Below are 22,201 nucleotides of genomic sequence, written 5' to 3'. Positions count from 1 at the left end.
CTCGAGATGGTAAAACGAATGGCCGAGAACCGTCGCAGTCTAAAGGTTGCTTTCTTATCTGTAATCCAGAAGGGCTAGGCTCAGTATTTTTTTAGAACTAAGATCATTTACTCTAAAGGTAGTCGTAGTCCATGATCTCAGGGTCGGCACGAGCTACTAGGCGGGTACAGCTAAATACGGAAATGGCAATAAATCAAATAAGTCCAACTTGTCCCCTTCTTGAAATTCGGGTTTATTACTATGTACCTCCTTCCGCTCCTCCGGTAGTTCGGTTTTCCATATCTTGACTATCAGCTGATGCAGACAGGTCGTCAAGTTGTCCGGGCCCATCTTGATGAGTTCAGTCCCGACGCCATCCTTCCTTGCCTCTTTGTTGTTCTTGAGCTTCTTGATGGCATCCTTATCCTTACTTACTGTAGAGTGACCCAAAATTCTGAACCTGTAAACTTATCCAAGGAATTTCTTTCATTAAAAATAAATTCTACGTGTCCAGTAATTTGACAGCATTCTCGCCTCCACGCCTTTAATACCGCTCGGAATATTCAAAATAATAATAAAAACAATCCTGCTATTAATCGATAAGTCACAAATTAATAAATCAAACAAGACTTGACCGCGCGCACTTCCGCAACATCATCTCCATTGGCATCCATAAAGTCAAACAATTGGAGCATGTCTAAGGGAAAATTTTACACCAATATTAAAACATAAACAACAGCACACACAAAAAAACTCCCAAACTCACCGTATTTCTCCTTCTCGCTGAGCATCAAAACCAGCAGGCCCACGTTGGACACTTGGGTGACCTCTCGCAGCACGGCAAGCGGGGAAGCCTTCTGGTGCTCGCAAAAGTGAAGCAGAATGTGGAAAACGTCGCCCAGAAAATCGGAAGACATGCTCTCTCCGAGCAGCTTGTGCAATGGTGCTTTCAAAGTGGTCTGTGAAGTGATCGAAATCGGTTAGTAGTGCCCAATCGCCCAGAATGCCGGGTCGCCAATACTAACCTGAAGGTACTGATATTTGTCTTCGACAGTTTTCAGGTTGATCCAGGTGTGGTAAAACTTGACCGAGTTTGACGGAATCGGAGGAAAGCTGTTCTCGGTGCCCGAGGTTCTTGGCTGCTGGACTGCTGTCGCCGAGGATTCAGCATCCATCTTGCACTGGAAATATAGAAACGAGTCATTTTTCATTGAAAGGGTTGAGTTGAGAAATCAAATCAATTCAATTAATTTTTACTGGGTACCATTTAAAAACGTTACTCAATCCACCCTACGATCAAGACGGGGTTTCTCACAAAAACCACCCTTTTACATTCTTCCGTCAGTTCGTCATTAAAATGATTTTTGTCAAAATCGAGAATTTTGTAAACGATGTTCCAATAGGGTCCTTAAGCCCTATGTCAATGCTTATGTACAACGGTAAAAAACACGATTGAAAACCATTTCTCATCACTTTTTTTATCATTTTAATGCAAAATAAATTGACTAGACAACATTTTTTCGAACGATCAACTATGGTCTTCTTGGAACGAGCTGTCAAGTAGAACCTTTTCTATAGAGTTATCTAAGCCCGATCTCACGCACACTAGCACGCCATTTGTTTTGCTGGCCGGTACAAAATTTAACCTCAATCTTTTTCGTGTACGTACACGCAATACATGCGCACGTAGATAACTCTATAGAGTTATCTACGTGCGCATGTATTGCGTGTACGTACACGATGGATTTTTAGGTTAAAATTTGTGGTCGCCAGCAAAAACAAATGGTAAGCTAGTGTGCGTGAGATCGGGCTTAGATAACTCTATTGCGCGTATTCCCGAAAAGGATACGCGGCATACCAGCCTCGAAACGTCGCGCCGCACTTTCGGCAAATGCGCGCTGTCAAATCCCATACTGTGCGTTTTGTTTTTGTTGATCTTCTTCTTCTAATTGCATAGCATTGTTGCCGGGAATGTTTTTTTATTGCACCAAAAGTGCAGAAAATCGCTGGCAAAAGTGTCTGCGGCACATTCTAAAATGCCGCGCGGCGTGTAGCTTCGAGAGAAACGGACAATATCAAGATGGGCTGCGAAGTTAAAATAAGCTTTATCGTTGTGAACGATAATATTATAAATTTAAGGACCCAATTCATCTTCTTAAACTTTAATTTAATCAAAACATGTATTGCGTGTACGTTAGGGTGACCAGAATATGGGACTTTTTTCAAAACCTCGCTCCACAAGCTGATAATTGTTCCTTGAGCTATTTTAGGACTCTGAGCCAAATATGAGCAAAATCGAACAACATCTACCCGTTGATACTCGGGGGTGAAGTTTGCATGGGAAAATCGAAAAAATGTATGAAAAATCCAATTTCTTACAGTTTAGTCTGCAAGGTGCGCTCCTTCCATCCAAATATTCCCAAAAGTGAGATTCTAATTGAAAATTTTAAATCAAATTATTCGCTCTACAGCATTGCACAGTGGGCAAAAACGGGTGAAAAAACGGATCTTTTGATGCCGTCAGTTTCTGCTTGTCAAAAGTATCATTTTTAATGTAAAAAATTACGAGGAATCGATTGGTGGTACTCCCATTAGCGGCAAATGACGGAAAGTGGTCCATTTTACCCCATTTTGCCTTTTTAGGGTGTTTTTCTCGAATATCTTCAACTGCCGTAGTTTGCCGCACCTCTAAAGTATCTTATTTTATGTAAAACATCACGAGAAATCGATTGGCGACACTCTCAATAGCGGCAAATGACGACAAGGGCCCATTTTTCCCCATTTACCCCTTATTTATGTGTTTTTCATTAATATCTTGAATTACTGTAGTTTCCTGTAGTTTTAAAGCATGTTATTTTATGTAGAAAATCGCGAAAAATCGATTTGTCACATTTTCATTGGCGGCAAATGACAGCATGGGCCCATTTTGCCCCGGTTACCCCATTTTATGTGTTTTTCGCGAATATCTTTAATTGCCATTGTTTTTACACTTTGAAAGTATACTATTTTATGTAAAAAATCACGAGAAATCGATTGGTGACACTCCCATTGGTGGCAATTGTCAGCAAGGGCCCATTTCGCCCCATTTAACCCCTTTCTTATGTGTTTTTCGAAAATACCTTGAAAATACATTATTTCTTACAGTTTCAACGTATATTATTTTATGTAGAAAATCACGAGGAATCGATTGGTGGTGTTCTCATAAACGAAAAACGACGGCAAAGGCTCGTTTTGCCCCATTTACCCCATTTTATGTATTTTCTTTAATAAAATAATGTAATTTCAAGGTATTTTCGAAAAACACATAAGAAAGGGGTTAAATGGGGCGAAATGGGCCCTTGCTGACAATTGCCACCAATGGGAGTGTCACCAATCGATTTCTCGTGATTTTTTACATAAAATAGTATACGTCCGACGGAAGGCGTGGTCAAACAAATCTCGTCTCGAAAAATGCCACCGGGACCGTCTGGGATCGAACCCAAGCCGACTGGGTGAGAGGCAACCACGCTTACCCCTACACCACGGTCCCGGATAATTGAAAATTTAATGTTTGACACTGTCAACGATTCAACGATTTAAAAAAGTCATTTTTGTATTAATCTAATCTAATCTAATCTAATCAGACCCTAGCGCAGCCAATCTTTCCAAGGGATCCTGGAGAGTGCCTTAGGTTAGATGACGCCTAGCACTCTTCTTGTCATTTATTAACATTTGTAGTGCGCCATTGCATCGGAATGCATTGAAACATCACAATCGTTAAAGCGGCCAGGCCTACTGCGTAAAGCCGTATCGCAGAGATGACTCGTAATTGGGTTGAGTTTGAGCACTGAGTGTTCGAACAACAACACAATTCTGAATCGACAGGGGAGGAAGAAGCGTGGGGACACACCACCATACGCTCCGAGATTTGGTTGTATTCGTTGGGAGCACCATGCTAAGAAGGTTTGGTACTCCGGGACCCTCTGGGATGGGACATTGTATTTCCACGAATGCCCTGGACACTATTTGCCGTGGTTATAGCGCCACAACTCGCTCTTTAAAAAAGTCATTTTTGTATTAAAAACTTTTTTTTCACTAATTTCAGGCTCGGGTATCAATGGGTTAATCTCAACTAATTTCGCTCAAAATTTGCAAGGACGCCTATAATAACCCAAAGATCCGTTTTTTGTTTGTGGAGCAGGAGGTAATTTTTTCTGGGCGCCCTAGTGTACCTACACGAAATAAAGTGAGGCTAAAATTTGCCCGGCCAGCAAATGGTGCGCTAGTGTGCGTATGCGAACCGTCATAAAGCTCTATGCGAAAACCCAAACGGCTATTAGCCTATTCTAATCTAATCTAATCAATCTTGCCAATCTTTCGAAGGGATCCTGGAGCGGGCCTTAGGTTAGATTACGCCTAACTTTCTTCGTCATTTATTAAAATAATGTGCAGTGCGCCATTTCATTAGAATGCATTGATACATCACAAATGCTAAAGCGGCCCGGCCTACTGCGTAAAGCCGTATCGCAGAGCTGATTCGTTGAAGTGGGTTGAGTTTGTGCACGAAGTGCTCATACCAGGGCTGTGGAGTCGGAGTCGGAGTCGGAAGAATTCGAACAGCCGGAGTCAGACCTGAAAAGTTGAAGTCGGAGTCGAAGTTGAAAATTTCTAATATCCTGGAGTCGGAGTCCTAGTTGGAGTCATTTTTTTTCAATCATGTGCAGTTCATAGATTTTTTTTCCATAATGACCGACGTTATTACGTCAACTTCGGTTTTATTTCACCCTTTTTTTGTAAAACCAGATTTAATCCACCTACAGATATGATAGGCTCATGAGTAGCAAATTGATTGTACTCATCACAATTCTACAAAGTGAACTTTCAATTTTGCCCTAGGTTTTATGAAGACGAAATGTACCCATTGTTGGCACACTAAGCGTTCCGAACAATTCTCATCACTTTGCAGTTTTCCGCTATTTAATCAACATTTTTGGATACGTCAATAATGGAAAGTTACTTGCTCACTTATATTTGAGCTATTTGTTACTTTGGAACAGTCAAAAACACTATATAAAAGTTGTAATTCATGATCAAAGTGCTGATAGGCCGATAATAGAAATAGGCTGAGAAATGCTATATTTCCCCTATAGGCCGATAATATAAATGTGATAAGAAAAGTGTTACCCTAGCTCGACAACGGAGTCTTGAAAATATGAAGAAGATTTTTTTTCAAAAAAATCCCCAAAAGCTACGAGGTACAAAGATATATTTTTTAAATAATAATTTCGGTTTTTGAAAGATATCAGAAACATAAAGGTTCACTTTCAATAGGTACTTATTTAGCATGATATAGTTTTGAAAATATTTGAAAAGTGACAGTATAACTCTACCATCAAATTTCAAATTTTATCATCATCTTTTAAATTTCATTTACATGGAATCAACATTCATTTTTGCCTGCCTCACCTTACTGAGGGAAGGCTATAAAATCACTCGAAAAATGAACTTTTCAATAGAGGAGAAAAGCAACTCGCGACAAAATTTTGAGGCTAGGAATTTTGACAGATATGATTTTCATAAAGTATTCGCCTCCTTTTCTCTTCCACAGAAAACCTGGGAACGAGGTAGCTGTCAAACTAGGCCAAAATGTTAAAGTCACTCACAAAATGAACTTTGAGTGATTTGAGTTCATTTCTGACGTCACGATTTTCTCCTCTATTCGAAATCCTAGACCCATCTTCACGTGTGTGTGTTTGGATGTGTATGTGTGTCACTCAATTATCTCCGAACCTGCTTAACCGATATTGTCCGTTTTGGTGTCATTCGATCTGTCCTGTGGTCCAATAAGACACAGTAAAAAAACATGGCAATATTACATCTGGGAAGGTTTACATCTTTTATGACAGAAAAAAATGTGTAATTTTACCAATTTTTTTGTGTAATGCCACTTTTTCAGACTAGATTGAGGTGAAATTACACCATTAAAGAGGTGATATTCGACCTTCCAAAATTAAACCTTCCAAATTGACACTTTTTTTACCGTGGACCCTAGAGAATATTAGTCGACGAAAATTGGCATTTTTCGGACCCCCCTAACACGGCGTAGGTCACCCTAATGACCAAACAAAAAAAAATATAGGTCTAATTGTTTCGGCCAAAGAACAGCCAGAAAAATTTTGATCCCGATCGGAGAACTTTTTTTCGAATCATGCTCATAGAAAAAAACGTTTCTTAATCCACCATTAGGTGGGATATGCCTTCCTCACATTTACAAAGTAATAATGAAAATAAGTTTATGAAAAAAATATATACCTGATACAGACTTTTCCAGAAAACATGCAGACTCTCATTTGAAGCAATGTGGCAACCGGGCGTTTCGCATCTGGCGCGACTCTCGCACGTAAACAAAAAGACCCGGCCTTTTGAGGTTATGCAAAAAATCACCCTTTTTTGTATCTACAAAAATCTTTTTCTTGGCATAACTTTTTAAATACTTTACTAAACAAAATAAAATTTAATAGGGTCTTAGGCGACCCCAAAACAAACAGAATAATTGTGGTTTGGTTGATTGTGGTTTGGTAAGGCGAATCCGGCCAAAATCGGTTCAGTCAGTTCTGAGATAATCGTGTGGAAAAAAAAATCGTGTCTACACACATTCTGAGTCGATAGGTATACGTGAAGGTATATCTAGGAGGTGTATTTAAGAAGTTCATTTTTCGGGTGATTTTATAGCCTTGCCTCAGTGAGGTGAGGAAGGCAAAAAATCAATTCTCGTAATCGTGAATTAAATTCACGAACGTGAGAACCACGAAGGAATTTACTAATAAGTATGGTACATTTGCACTATAAACGTGAATATATTCCTTCGTGGTTCTTGCATTCGTGAATTAATTCACGATTTTGAGAATTGATTTTTTTCCGTGCTGTTTTCGTGGGGAATTACTGTATATGAATGTGAGGAAGGCACCAACCTTAAGGTAGTTGAAGTAACTTTTTTATGTAAATACAAAAATCAAAGTGTCATGGGGGTCAGAATTGAAATTGAAAAAAATATATTAAAGAGAAAAATAAAACTTTTTTAAAACAATCATTGAATCTACTTAAAAATGGTTGTGTTTTCTATTTATCTACAAAAATCTGTAGGTGTTGATCCTTGGGCAAACGATTTTGATTTCATTGAAGTTAATCTCAAGAACTTTTGCATGCGCATCACCACTTATAATATTACACACAGCAAGTACTGTTTTTCCACATACAAAAAAAAAGTTGCATCCTACGGCATACAAATCCAGCACCAACAGAGAGGACTGGCGCCTTTGCCTGCTCGGCCATCAAACCGATAAAACACATGATTGGAACTCCGTACAAATTTGCGATCAAAAAGAAAGTCGTGAATGATTTGGCTAGTGGTATAACAAGGATTTTGTCCACGACATTGTCATGGCATCCTTTGATCATCACTATACCAGATAGAGAGACCCCAGACGTAAACAATCAACTTCTGCTTATGGTTGCAAAGAATGGTTTTATTTTATCGCTGCTAAGAAGTATTTATTTCCAACTATAACGCTTCAGCAAGTAAAGTAGCTGTACAGTAACTCAGCCCGCTACTCGAAGGAGCACGACTGACGATGACAAATCATCGAAAAGATTAGCAGTAACTCCCTAAAAAAATGTTTGGCTTTGAAGTTTTGCTTGCATGAAACCAATACGGTAAACACATATGTTAGTTTAATTCACCTTAGTGAGTTTAACGTCTTTAAATGTAAAGAAATTCGCAATTCGCAATTTTCAGTGTAACAACGGGCATTGACCGATCTTATGCACTTCCCGACGAACACGCACTGCCTAAAGGCAAATGTATTTTTACACCTACATCTTACTCTTGCTCTGAGTCAGTACGAGTTTTAGAACCCGAGTTTTAGAACCTTCACTTGGACATTATCTTGCTATTTCACTAGTAAAAGTAGTACTTTTTGAACAAAAAACTTCATTCCAAGACTATTTTGTGCAGAGCAGCAAAACACTGCCTCCAAATGACCTGTTTCATAATTGTGGGCTGTTATTGTGCCTCCCACAATTGTGGAACACCTGAATTTAACTGATATTTTCACAAAAAAAGTTATCAAACCATGTATAAAACATCCATGAGCTTGAGTTTCATTGGTTTCAGTGTGTGAAGTCATTATTTGGTAATAAATATGTACTCCTGGAAAGATCCAAAGTTTGTTTACATTCGTAGGAAAAAAGTGTTCCGAACCCGGTACCGGTGAAATCCGAACGGAGCGGTCGTTAATTTCGGGGAATTGGGTCCTAAAATGAAGCTTCGATTGCTGATATTATTGTTTACAGCGATAAAGCTTATTTTTCTGAGTACAATGACCCTTTGTACGAGCACAAAGAGTTTAAAATGGATTTTTAAATCAATTTTGAAAAATTAACCTCGCGGTCCTTCTTGACAGAAAAGCTCCTACTTGACAGCTCGTTGCAAGGGGACCATAGTTGATCCATCGGAAAAATGTTGTCTTGTAAAAAAAAATTTTTGCATTAAAATGAAAAAAAGTGATCAGAAATGGTTTTTTATCATGTTTTTTACCGTTGTACATAAAAATTGACATAGGGCTTTAGTACCCAATTTAGTGCGCGAAATTCCGTTCGGCCACGGATCAAAGCAGCAGCAGCAGCAGGAAAAAAAACAATACACGTAGCCGGGCCCTTTGAACAGTCGTCGTCGTGGTCCCTCGACCACGCTGTCCTTTGTATACGGCTGATAGTGTAGTGTGGAAGAAGCAAATACAACTTTGCGACACGGAGCGCGGAGTGTGGGAAAAAAGTTTTAGAAAGCAATGAAAAGTTTTAAGAATTTTTAAAGAAAATTAATTAGAGCAAAAGTGAAGTGTTTTACTGCCCCCACCACTCACAAACCCCCTTCTCCGGCAAGAGCGTCTGTTCCCAGGTAAGGGGCGGCTGGCTAACAGTCCCAGTGCCAGGGTGGGACTCTAAACAGTGCTGGTACGACGGTCCTCCGGCGAGACAGGGGGTTGGTGATGGCTACACGCACCCGCCGTAAAACCCAAGTGCAGAGAGCTCCAGATGCGAGCCGATCCAATCGCCGACCCGATTTTCGGGGATCCAGGGATTGGAAACTCGGGACGTGGAACTGCAGGTCTCTCAACTTCGATGGGAGCGACCGCATTCTTTCCAACGAATTGCGGGTCCGCGGTCTCGAAGTCGTGGCGCTGCAGGAGGTGTGCTGGAAGGGGAAGGATCACCGAGAGTAGACCGGTTATTGGGAGGTTCAGCGCCCACCAGCTGACGAACGGGAACGGCCTAGGACTCATCGATTTCGCTACCTCCCGGAACACAGCACAGCCTCCTCTACAAGTACACCTGGAGATCACCAAACGACACGGAGACGCAAATCGACCAAGTTCTCATCGATGGTCGACACTTCTCGGACATAATCGACGTCAGAACCTACCGGACATCGACTCGGACCACTACCTGGTGGTGGCAAAGCTGCGCCAACGCCTGTCCGTGGTCAACAAGATCCGGTACCGTCGCCCGCAGCGGTATAATCTGGAGCGGCTCAAGGATCCTGAGTTGGCTACCCAGTACGCGCGGGAACTCGAAGCTGCGTTGCCTGATGAGGGTGAGCTCGCCGAAGCCCCTCTGGAGGCCTGCTGGAGCCATATGGAAGCAGCCATCAACGCAGTGGCATCGAGCGCCATCGGGTACGTGGACCGAGTTCGACGGAACGGCTGGTTCGACGAGGAATGTCAGGCGATTTGGGACGAGAAGAAAGCAGCGCGAGAAAAGTGGCCGCTGCACAACACCCGTGGGAACAAGGAGTCGTACAAACAGTTGCGAAGACAGCAAACTCATCTCTTTCGGGACAAGAAGCGCCGCCTGGAAGAGTTGGAGTGCCAGGACATGGAACAGCTGTATCGCTCCAACGAAACGCGTAAGTTCTACAAGAAACTTAACCAATCCTGGACTGGCTTCATGCCGCGAGCCGACATGTGCCGGGATAAGGACGGAGGCATCTTGACGGACGAGCGTGAGGTGATCGAAAGGTGGAAGCAGCACTGCGACGAGTACCTGAACGGCCCAGAAGCGGAGTACCAGGGCGACGGGGGAAACGACTTCAGCGGTATGGTGGACGGCGGGGACGAGCCAGCACCCACGATGAGGGAAGTTAAGGATGCCATCAAGAAGCTGAAGAACAACAAAGCAGCGGGTAAGGATGGTATCGGTGCTGAACTCATCAAGATGGTCCCGGACAAGCTGGCAGCTTGTCTACACCGGCTGATAGTCAAGGTCTGGGGCACAGAACAGCTACCGGAGGAGTGGAAAGAAGGAGTTATATGCCCGATCTACAAGAAGGGGGACAAGTTGGAATGTGAGAACTATCGAGCCATTACTATTCTCAACGCGGCCTACAAAGTGCTGTCTCAGATCATTTTCTGTCGTCTGTCGGAGCGAGCAAAGGATTTCGTAGGGACGTACCAAGCCGGTTTTGTGGAGGGGAAATCGACGACGGACCAAATCTTTTGCTACGCCAAATCCTCCAAAAATGTCGCGAGTACCAGATTCCGACGCACCACCTGTTCATCGATTTCAAAGCCGCGTACGACTCGGTCGATCGCGAAGAGCTATGGAAGAGCATGTACGAGAACGGCTTTCCGGGAAGCTGATCAGACTGGTGAAATCAACGATGGACGGGGCACGGTGCAGCGTGAAGATTTCGGGGCGATGTCCGACCCGATCGAATCGCGCAAGGGACTGCGACAAGGCGACGGTATCTCCGGCCTCTGTTTCAACATTGGACTTGAAGGTGTAATGAGGCGGGCGGGCTTCAACATGCGGGGCACGATTATCAACCGATCCAGCCAATTCATCTGCTATGCCGACGACATGGACATTGTCGGCAGGACGTTCGAGGAGGTGGCCAGGCGGTACACCGAATTGAAGCGGGAAGCGGATAAGGTTGGATTGAAGGTGAATGTTGCAAAGACGAAGTATCTGCTGGCAGGAGGAGCCGAGTCCCATAGGGCTCGCATAGGACCGAGCGTGACGATCGACGGCGATGAGTTCGAGGTCGTGGAGGAATTTGTGTACCTCGGATCGTTGGTTACGTCGGACAACAACTGCAGCAGAGAAATTCGGAGGCGCATCATCACCGGTAGTAGTGCCTACTACGGACTCCACAAGACCTTACGGTCTGGTCACCTTTCCCGGCGTACAAAGTGCACCATATACGAAACGCTGATAAGACCCGTCGTCCTCTACGGGCACGAGACGTGGACGATGCTCAAGGAGGACCTGCAAGCGCTTGAAGTTTTCGAACGACGAGTGCTTAGGACGATCTTTGGCGGCGTGCGTGAGGACACTGTATGGAGGAGAAGGATGAACCACGAGCTGGCGCAACTCTACGGCAAGCCAAGTATTCGGAAGGTCGCCAAGGCTGGCCGGATCAGGTGGGCCGGACACGTCGCCAGAATGCCGGACGCGCTGGATACGCGCCAACCGAATCAGACCATCAATCCGGTGAAGTTGGTGTTCAATTCGGAGCCGGTTGGAACGCGGCGGAGGGGGGCGCAACGTGCAAGGTGGTTGAACCAGGTGGAGGAAGATCTGGAAAGTGTGGGAGTTCCGCAGCGGAATTGGAGAGTAGCAGCCCAGGACCGAGTCCAGCGGCAGCGCATCTGGAGACAGCTCATGACCCGGAGGTTGTACGAGCAGTAAGAGTAAAAGTAAGTAAGGACCAGGGGCGCCGACTCTGGGGGGGCACGGTACTTTTTGCCCCCCTTAAAATTGGGCAGGGGGGGCAGCCCATACATTGTGCCCCCCCAGAAATTTTGGAAGAAAAATATTCTTATTTTAAATATTACAAAAAAAATCACAGACATAATTGAAAATAATATTTAAAACTGAATTGGAATTCGATAGAATTCTTGTAAGCGAATCTGTAAAATAGTTCAAAAACATTTGTTGTTTTTAAATCGACAACGTTTCATCTATACTACTGCGCTCTCTTATGCTAACTAGGTAGGAAAACCAGCAAGCTTAGTATACAAGAGCAAACTTACGCAAACTCTTGTCAAAACAATCATCAAGTTTTCAGACGCAACATTCTGCGATTTGCCATTGTAGATCAGGATTTAGCGAAATGAACAGAAACACTTTTCAAAATGGTCATTTGATGACTGCTTTACATTTAAAAAAATGCTGATAAATTCGATTTTTTTGAGTAATTTAAGGTAATTTTTTTCTTGATTTCTTTTTAAAAAATTGCAAATTTTTGGTCGTATCAAATTGTTATAATGCCTTTTTTGATTTTATTAAAAACCGTTTGTGTATCTTTTTGGTTATTCTTAAATTCTGGAATTCTGAAATTCTGAAATTCTGAAATTCTGAAATTCTTAAATTCTGAAATTCTGTAATTCTAAAATTCTAAAATTCTGAAACTCTGAAATTTTGAAATTCTTAAATTCTTAAATTCTTAAATTCTTAAATTCTTAAATTCTTAAATTCTTAAATTCTTAAATTCTTAAATTCTTAAATTCTTAAATTTTTAAATTTTTAAATTCTTAAATTCTTAAATTCTTAAATTCTTAAATTCTTAAATTCTTAAATTCTTAAATTCTTAAATTCTTAAATTCTTAAATTCTTAAATTCTTAAATTCTTAAATTCTTAAATTCTTAAATTCTTAAATTCTTAAATTCTTAAATTCTTAAATTCTTAAATTCTTAAATTCTTAAATTCTTAAATTCTTAAATTCTTAAATTCTTAAATTCTTAAATTCTTAAATTCTGAACAAATAAATTGATGTTAAATTTTCGATTATTTTTAAACATTGTTTTTTTTGTAATTTCCAAATTTCTGATTTTTTAAATTTCTGAATTTCAACTTTTGATTTCTTAACATTTTTAAGCCATGAGTTTTTTTAACCCTAGGGTTTTTAAACTTTTTTAAATTTTGGATCATTTATTTTTTTCTATTATTTTTTCTAAATTGCAGATTTGAAAAAATGTTTTTTAATGTGTATTTTCCAATTTCTAAAGTTCTAAATTTTTGCTTTTACTTATGTTTTCATTTTTAAAATATTTGTGTTGTTGAATTTTAAATACCTGATAATTTTTATTATTGACTGTTACTTCTGGAAAATAAGTGAGAATATGCCAATTAGAAGGAATTCGCCTTCCAAACATATAAAAAATTCCCCCAATAAACGTTCTCAATCACGTTTTAATAAATTATCTTTTTCAAAAAAAATGGATTCCGGATGAAAAAAAACTCTTACCACATCGTAATATTCAAATTGGTAAAATCGTGATATACAATAAACTTAAACATCAAATCGCCACTCTCACCTAACGATTTTGGAAAACAACCGTGCCCCCCCAACATTTTGGACTAGTCGGCGCCTCTGGTAAGGACTATAAGCATTTTTTTTAATAAGCAAAAGTACAATAGTAATATTTGTGTTAATTCTTTGATCATTCCATAAATTGAGTAACGGCTCGAACCAATGGAAAGTTAAAGAAATATACTATTTAAAGAATGAATAGTAAAAGAAAGATAGCAATTTATTAAGTAGATAAAAAAATAAACAATAGTTAATAAATAGAGGTAACAAACAAGCTTAGATTGTATTAAGGGCAATTTATAGTGCAGATAAAATAATATTCAAAAATATAAATAAAGAAAAGGCACGTGATAAAAAAATGACATCGCTGCCAAATTAAGGCAAAACAGAACAATTGTCAGCAGCATCAATTAGTAAAATAGAGTGGAAAAGCGTTGAGATATAAGACCATCAGAAAAGTAAAATCGAAAACAAATGGACAACAATAAACAGAAGGCGTGTAAGAGAATCAGTGCAACAAAATAAACAGAAGATAGATGGTAGATAAAAATGGAAAGAAGAGAAACCCCGTTCTGCGATGTTCAGGTACATCCACAGCAATTGACTCAACATACTGCGAATCAAAACAATACCGTCTACAATCACAAATTTCATCCCTTTCCCACTTTGTCGCGCCCCTTTCTTTTAGCCGTCTTGACTCTGACCCGCGGTGGTCAAAGGTTTACGAGCCGTTTTCACAAGCCACCAGCAAGGTTACATCTTGTCATCATGATGACTAAGTGGAGGAAAGAAAATAGGACACTTTCAAGGTACCAGAGCTGTACTGTTCTGATCAAGATAATTCGAATGATCTAACAGAACTACGGATGTAGTTAGTTGCTCCTCCTTCCTAGATGTCAACCGAAGAGCACGCAACAAGGTAAGTGCCATAGGGACGTGACGTTACATCGTGCTGCCATCTGGTTTTTTTAAGTGCGAGAGTGGAAAAGTGCTGAGTCATCGTCTAAAAATAGACGGCGTCGTATCTCGCCCAGCAAAATGAAGTCGATTAAGTAGTCGGTTTGATGGAGAAAAAGTGGAAAACGTGGTCTAAAAATAGCAACGCCATCCCCCTATTGCATGCTCTTAGGTATCAATCCTTGGCCTGCTTTAAATGTAAAGAAATCTGAAAATAATTTCGAATCCAATAATTTCTTATTTATTTCACAATTGTTTTGATTTGCTGTTCTAGTTTCAGCCATGGATTCCTTTGATTGTGTTTTGACAGGTTTATGCTAGCAGCAATGTGCGAGGGTTTTAATTCTGAAATCTGCACGTGTTATACTGAGTAGAAGGAAAATTTCACATTTTTAAAACCCCTCAATCCAATCTGGCTGAAAATCTTGCCTATTGTTGGAGCTTTCTACCACTAGAGGCAGCACTGTACGAATCTATCCTTTTTGAAATTAAGTTCCACGCATGTGGATAAAGTATGGAAAGGATAAACGCATAGGTATACGAGCTTGACATTTCGGTCAAGTAGGTTTTCCATCAGTATGGAATATGGGTTACATATTTCTGAGTATAATATAAATAATAAATTGTTCGGTAACTGGGCTGAGAACGTAGCCCAGTCACCGAATGTTGTTCGTTAACTGGACTGAACAAAAAATAACGAGGGGACCACCGATGCATAATATTTTCCAGATGAAATATAAGAATAAAAGTTACTCAAATTTATTTACAAAGCTTACTTTTTCTTTTTTATTATTGTAACTTGAAATCAAACAAAATTTTGAAAAAAAGTTGTTTTTATCTATTGAATATGATTTTTGCATCCATTAACCCCTCGGCCATTTTGGTTTGTTTTGGTTTTTTACGTTTGTCTGCTTTTTAACTGGGCTACGGCCCAGTTATCCAGCGCCCAGTTACCGAACAACTACTGTATTTTATTAAATTATTCAAAACAAGCCTCACCCGACACACTTCGTTCTGCCTTTTTTTTTGTTTGTTGTCGTTTTTTTTTTTTTGCTTATTTGGCCTCCTGTGATCAAAATATGATTTTACGTAACTTTTTCAACAATTTGCCGATGCTCCGGAATCGATTCCAGAGTGGCCAAATTGTCAAATAGTTAGCGTAAGAACCTTCCTTGGGCTTATACGAACCCAACGCAACAAAAAGCACCGACGCTCCGTATTGAACTGATTCGCGTTCGAATAAAACCGCCGCGAATATTAATACTGAGTTCGAGTCGGAGTCAGCGTCGAAAATTTGTTGATTTAGTTTACCCTGTGATCAATACGTCAAACGCTGCATCTAGTAGACGAATACCTGTTTTACCCCTAATCCGACAAAACGTAAAAAAAAAATTTACATTGGACTCTCTCGTTGTCGATAGCAAGAGTTATCAAATTATAAAAATAAAAATCTTCAAGGGACTGAAACATTTATTGACAGCAGGAGCAATATTGATATCGAGAAGATCGGACCAGGGTGACCACTCAAATCCCATTTTCAAATTCCCGACTTTTTGCAGACTTTTCCAGAATGCTCAAATAATACGCATTTCTTATCTAAAGAATTATTCAGGGTGACCACTCAAATTCCATTTTCAAATTCCCGACTTTTTTCCAGACTTTTCCAGAATGCTAAAAAGTTAGGCATTTCTTATTTAAAGAATGATTTCAAACAAAAAACTTTCTATAAGAAAAGTCAATGTCAAATGTAGGTATAGAACAGGTAACAACAAATAAAGAATACTAGAATACTTATTATGATTCAGAGTAGAAACACAAACAATTAGTCATTGAAAAAATAATCAACAGTTCAACAATACTTATAACTTCCATGGTATTTTTTAAATTGGCAAACGTATAGTTCTTGATAATTTTGTTTAACTTCATCATCATTTTAAATCAAAGAATGATTAAAACATAATTGCTGTTATTATTCGTTAAAAGGATTTAGAAAAATTTCAAGGTATTCGTAAAAGAAAATGTTTTTGCCAAGTTCCTTTTTTAATTTTGTAATTTTTGATATTGATTTTTTTAATCAATGTCAATTTATCGGTATGGTATGCAGTATTTAACTGTTTTTTTTAAATGAAAATTCAGTTTAATATGATTTTATGTTTTCTCACTTATTTTAAGCAAAAGTTAAGCAAAGCTATAACTAAAAATTTATTGGATAATTTTTTTGCAATTTCAATATTTTCTTTATGTTTTCAAAACGTAAAAAAGTTTTTCAACTGTGGATTTTATTCGATATGTATTTAAGTGTTCCGCAAAGGGACCATCCATAAACCACGTGGACACCCCCTCGTGGACAATTACCCATACAAAATAAAACTTTTTGTATGGATCGTAAACAATCACAATCGCAAACCCCCTAAAGTGTCCACGTGGTTTATGGATGGTCCCAAACTGAAAATCAAGCATTATCTATGGTAGGTTATATACCCAAACTCACAAAAAAAAGTTCAAGGGCAAAATTTGGAAAAAAAATATTTAAAATTACTTAATGAATTTACTTAAACAATTACAAATATTTACAAGAAAAAAAAAAACATTGCCAAACTCAAGTTTGAATATTCAATTATGTGACAAAATGAAATAGAATCATAATTCTAAGCTGGCCATTAGGCTCTATTTTTATATTAGTTTTTCATTAACTTTACCTCTTGTTTTATGAACAAAAATTAATAGCGATCATTTGATTCATAAAAAAGACTCCAAGATTTTGAATGTCTTAAACAGCTTTTCCATACTCAAATATATTTGAAAATTGTACAAAATATTACAAAATTATTCAAGAGTTAAAAACTAATTTTCAAACAAGTATGCTCAGAATTCCCGACTTTTTGACAAAAAATCATAAATTCCCGACTTATTCCCGATTTTTGGCGGATTTTGGCGAATTCCCGACTTTTTCTCGACTTTCCCGACTTGAGTGGCCACCCTGAGATCGACAGCGAGAGAGTCGACTGTAGTTCATTCTTAATGGCATTTTTTCTAATCAAATTTATAACTCCAGCACCTCAAACTAACGTGGAATTTCCCGAGGTTCCCGAATATGTCAACATTGAGACCAAAAAGTGCCGTCTTGTTGGCCTAAAAGGGGAAAAGTTAACGTTGTAAAATTTTTGTTACAGAAAAAATATAAAACTATGAGAAAAACTGCGAATTTGAATGCATCTGAGAGAGATGGAAATGCGAGCAACTTTATGATTTTTGATGTTTTTTTGGACACAAACTTCATAGCCTTTTTTAACCCCCACTTCCTATTGTCGTAGAGGGCTCATACTTGGCATGAGTTCATCTCATGTACATACAAACAAACGCTGAAAGTTTCATCTAAATTGGAGCACCTCGATACGATCTGGTTCACATTGGCGAAAACTCGCTCTTAAGCTTCAGTAAGCCTACTTTGTATCGGACAGAAAATAGAATCCTCAATTTCATCATCCTATTGCCAACAATCGAAATGATCTTAAGGTCAATCGTTTTATTGAGTGAAACAGTGATAAAGAAAAACCATGAAATGAACAGTTTAAAGAATTGCCCTGTCAAATTTAACAGAATCAAAAAATAACTGAAAAACGGTAGTGCTGAAATAATTATAAGATAGTCAAATGTTTCTATTACAGTTTAACAAGATCTAGAACTGCTGACATTAAGATGCCAGCGGAAGCTTTAACAAACGAAAAGAGCGGTTTAACACTTACAGTTCCTTTGTTAATCAAGTCCTTGCCCTTCTTAGCGTGAGACACAACGTCGTCAGTCTTGCCGTCCTCCTTCCTGTCGCTCGTGACATTCGCCGCTTCTTGGCTTTTGTTATCGGCCTTCCGGAACATCTCTTTGGGTGGGCTTGACGGCGTCACCGGAGGCGAAAAGTACTGCTTGAGCTTGTTCGAGGACGACGGGAAGAGACTTTCGAGATTCGAGGGTTCCGGTTTGGGTTCGACCAGCCGCTCGCCGGTGTTGTTGTTGAAGATCTTATCGATAACGGCGTCCGGAATGGCCTCGTAGTTGGAGGCAATCACGTAGTTGGAAGCATTTTGCTTGGAATCGGCCGTCGAAGACGCTTCTGAGATCGTTATTCTTTTGAGCGGTTTCTGCAAACAAGAACTGTTACTACAAATTTAGAATGAGACATTTGTTTTTTTTCCAAAACGAACCTTTGAGCGAAGATGAGGAGCTTTATTGACAAAACTGACCAGAGAAGCGTTCTTCCTGAGCTCGTTCCAATTGTATGCTTTGGGCTGCTGTTCTTTCTTGAGCGTAAGCTGAAGCCGTTCCAGATCCTTTTCGGCAGTGAGGCGCTGTTTTCGTTTTCACCAGCTTGAGATATGTTTGGCAATCGTTGATCGCTCCGAGGTAATCCGCGCGCAGTTCCCGAACTCGCATGCGCTGGTAGTACGGACGGAAGTAGTCTTTATCCAACTCAATCGCCCGATCGCAATCCTTCGCGACGGCTTCGTAATCTTTCAAGTGAAAGTTGCACAAGCTTCGATTGTAGAAGTAAATCGGATCATTTCCGTAAAGCGAAATCGCCTTCGAAAAGCACTGGCGACCCTTTTCAAACTCCTTGCTGGTCCAATGTTTGTTTCCTGCTCTTTGATGATGTCGGCTTCTTTTTTAGTCGCTTTTCAATCCTTTCCATGTCCTGTTTGGTTCTGGCAATCTGATTACGATCCATCGAAACCTTCAGTATCTTGGCGCAATCCGAATAAGCCTGCTCGTTGTTGCCCAAGTACTCGTAGGCTTGCATTCGCCGGTAGTAAGCATTCGCGCACTCGGCATCTAACGCAATGGCCGAATCACAGTCCGTAATGCACTCCTCGTATCGCTCCAAAGTGAACAAGCTGTTCGCACGGTTCACAAAATACGTCGGATCCCGATCGTTGATCTCGATAGCCTTCGAGTACATTTCGATGGCATTTTGGTCGTTGTTTTCCTTGTGAAAGCTAAACTCCACGGCCGCATCCTTAGCCCGCTTGTGGAACGTATTACCGATAGCGTTGAACTTCTCCGCTTCCTTGAGCTCGGTGATGGACGACGCGGGCGGAGGATTGCTGCTGGTCATCTCTGTTTTCTCCTTTGCATTCTGATCGGCCACAAATTTGAGCATTTCATCGACGCAACTTCGAACCGGCGCCGCAAGATTTCCCTGTGGAACGTATCCGAAAATGTTATTGTAACTGCCCTATAGGCAACAACGAAAAGAATCCAACATAAACACACGGCAACATAAAAGCAAACTAACAGACTTTTAAAACTAAAAACTATTTACTTCTCATATTAATTCCAATAGAAATCAAGTAAAACTATCCCAGAAAAATCAAATGGCGTCTCGGGCGTCGCAAGGTGCTAAGCATATTTTTTTGCCGGGTCCGATTTTTTGAAAAATTGCCAAACTTTGAAGGTCTGTACCGAGCTCCAGGGTGCTCCAGCTCATGTTACGTCCAATCAAGCTCATATTTAGGATTTGGGCTCAGAATGCCCAACGGAACGAACCCCTGAATGGCCGCCAAAAAGTCATCTTTGTTACACTCTAATATATATTTCAAATTTTAATTTTTGTATGCATTTTTAAGTGTTATAGAAAAATAAGTTAAAGGATCAACTGTATCTAGATTGTTAGCTAACTTAATCGCTAGTTGAGATATAATGCTATAAAAACCTAACTATTTTTTTAACGTTTTACTAAGAAAACAGTGGTTTGCAGATCCAGTAGTTTAATTAGTTTGGAGGTTTATATTTCTTAGCAAACTGTTTAATGTTAAATCGCACTGCATTTACATTTATTGTGTAAGCCATCAAATTGTAAAAAAAAATACTCTGGCCATAATTTTCAAAGATGGATACCAATGGAGTGTTTCAAACAGTTGTTATTTACTGAATTATTGTTATTATTTATTGTATTGCCATAAAAAATGTAGATTTTTATTACCATTGCTCTACTAGCTTTTCCTGCAAAAAAAGCAATCCAATAAAAAAAGCTAGTAAAATGAGTCCATTAAATGGTCAAATAAATTTTACATTATTTTGATTGATTGAACCTGTATTTGTTGATTTAGATCAATGCAGAGTTTTCAAATTCTATGTTCATAACAAAAATAATCATGTTTTTCTCATAGCAGTTAATATTTTCGAACCCGCATCCTTTGATTGTAAATCGAAATTCACACCGTCAATCTTTTTCAGGTACTTGCGGTAAGTACGGAACACCTGTTCCATTTATGTGTAAATAGCACCGCCCAAGGCCAGCAGAATACTCGGAAACCCAAACGTGCATATAAAAGTCCACAAAACACAGGATAAAACGACCAACACAAAACAACATCAACTTCCAGAACATTCAGCAAACAAAAAACATTTAAAAAATATCTCTAACCTCAACTTCCTGCTGTTGCTGCTGGCGAGTTTGAGCCTCTTTCTGCTTGATCTCCTGCTCCCAGTCGTAAAGGCCCTTGATCGATTGCTGCACCTGTTCGCACTTGGTTTTCAACTCCAGTTGCGTTTGTACAGCCTTTGCCATTGTTTCTGTTTAGAATTTCCAGAAATTTACTGTTTTTCCAGGCGAAACAAATTTTCTTTTACTCGAAAACCCAGAACAATGACTGACGTTTAAAATATTGACCAAACCACAACACGGAAAACCGGCATTAGTCTTTAAAGACTTATTTTTAGCCGAACTTCAAGGTCAGTATTGTCAGAAAAAGGCCTAAAAATTAGTCTTTTTTCGGGCCTAAATTTTAGGCTTTTTTTAGAACAATGTGGGGAAGTAAGAAAAAGGCTAAAATATAGGCTTTTTGTTAGAAACCTTTAGAACTTATTCGCGATTTGACATGTCAGTTTTTGTTTGTTGTTCGAGCTGTGCGGACCTTTCAAGGCGTCAGGTAAGTTGGTTGTGGCAGGTTTTTCGGTGTTTCTGGGTTTAAAGGAGTGAACCGGTGCCGTGATGAGGCCATTGGGGAAGGAGCCGCCGCCGCCGCCGGGTGTTGAATGTTCCATTGAAAGGCGGGGACGGAACAAACGACGGGTCGTTAAATTGTCCGTCCCAAGAAAGAGGAGGAGGAGGACGGAATATTTAAGTTACGGTGGCGTGTTCCTTCCCTTGGGGACTGAGCACTACGGCATCGATTCAACGTGACCATCCGGACGGAAGACAATGAGGAGGAGGTGTTTGGATCGGCCGGGAGTTGGTGAAGGAAAACGGATGCTTGCATGGTGCGTCGTGTCGTGAACGATGGAGAAGATAAATTTCAAGTGCCGGGAGTGTGACCAGACCGAAAATCGGTAGTGACCAGTTAGGGATTTGTGGCGTGATGGAAGTGGAGGAGAAAAGGAGTGTGTGTTTGTGGGTGGGTGGTGGGTTGTTGGTTAGTGTGTACCTGAGTGTGGGTCACTGGGGGAACCAGGGACCAGGGACACGTGCACCCCCTCCCCTCCCTCCTTTGCCAGGAATTTGTTTTAGATTTTTTCGGGAGTGTATTCACAAATACCGTAATCAAAAGTATTCTCATACATGTGCCCCCCCCCCTCCCGAGATGCCCCCCTTCCTGCCTAAAAAATTCAAGAAAATAATTTTTTTTTTCAAAATTTCAAATACAGATTTCCGTCATCACGGGTGACATTGAGACTGGGGGTGAGATTGGGTCATAAAAAATGAGGAATTTTGTATGAACCAATCTCACCCCAGACCCAATGTCACCCCTGATGACGGTTCTTAAAAATTTAAACTCAAAAATTCTAAAATTATAAGGTTTTAAAAATCTTGAATTCTCATGATTCTAAAATTCTTAGAATTTGAAATTCTAGTTTTACAATTTAAATAAATATTTCTGAATTTGCTAAAAAAAGTCTTAACCCAAATAAAATTGAATTAT

General features: G+C 39.8%; 1 protein-coding gene across 1 annotated transcript; it reads right to left on the bottom strand.

Annotated features, from left to right (window-relative positions):
- Nucleotides 1-488: 488 nt before the first annotated feature.
- LOC6030936 (RNA polymerase II-associated protein 3) lies at nucleotides 489-20,968 on the bottom strand. The gene is given in 8 exon segments (XM_038263134.1): nucleotides 489-676; nucleotides 746-938; nucleotides 1,005-1,160; nucleotides 18,035-18,424; nucleotides 18,488-18,641; nucleotides 18,643-18,945; nucleotides 18,947-19,479; nucleotides 20,707-20,968. Coding segments are annotated over 8 exon segments (1,959 nt in total). The 5' UTR covers nucleotides 20,851-20,968; the 3' UTR covers nucleotides 489-590.
- Between the last annotated feature and the right edge of the window lie 1,233 nt (nucleotides 20,969-22,201).

This window comes from Culex quinquefasciatus, chromosome 3 (genome assembly GCF_015732765.1).
Source record: "Culex quinquefasciatus strain JHB chromosome 3, VPISU_Cqui_1.0_pri_paternal, whole genome shotgun sequence".
NCBI lineage: Eukaryota > Metazoa > Arthropoda > Insecta > Diptera > Culicidae > Culex > Culex quinquefasciatus.
This window is presented reverse-complemented; position numbering and strand designations above follow the sequence as displayed.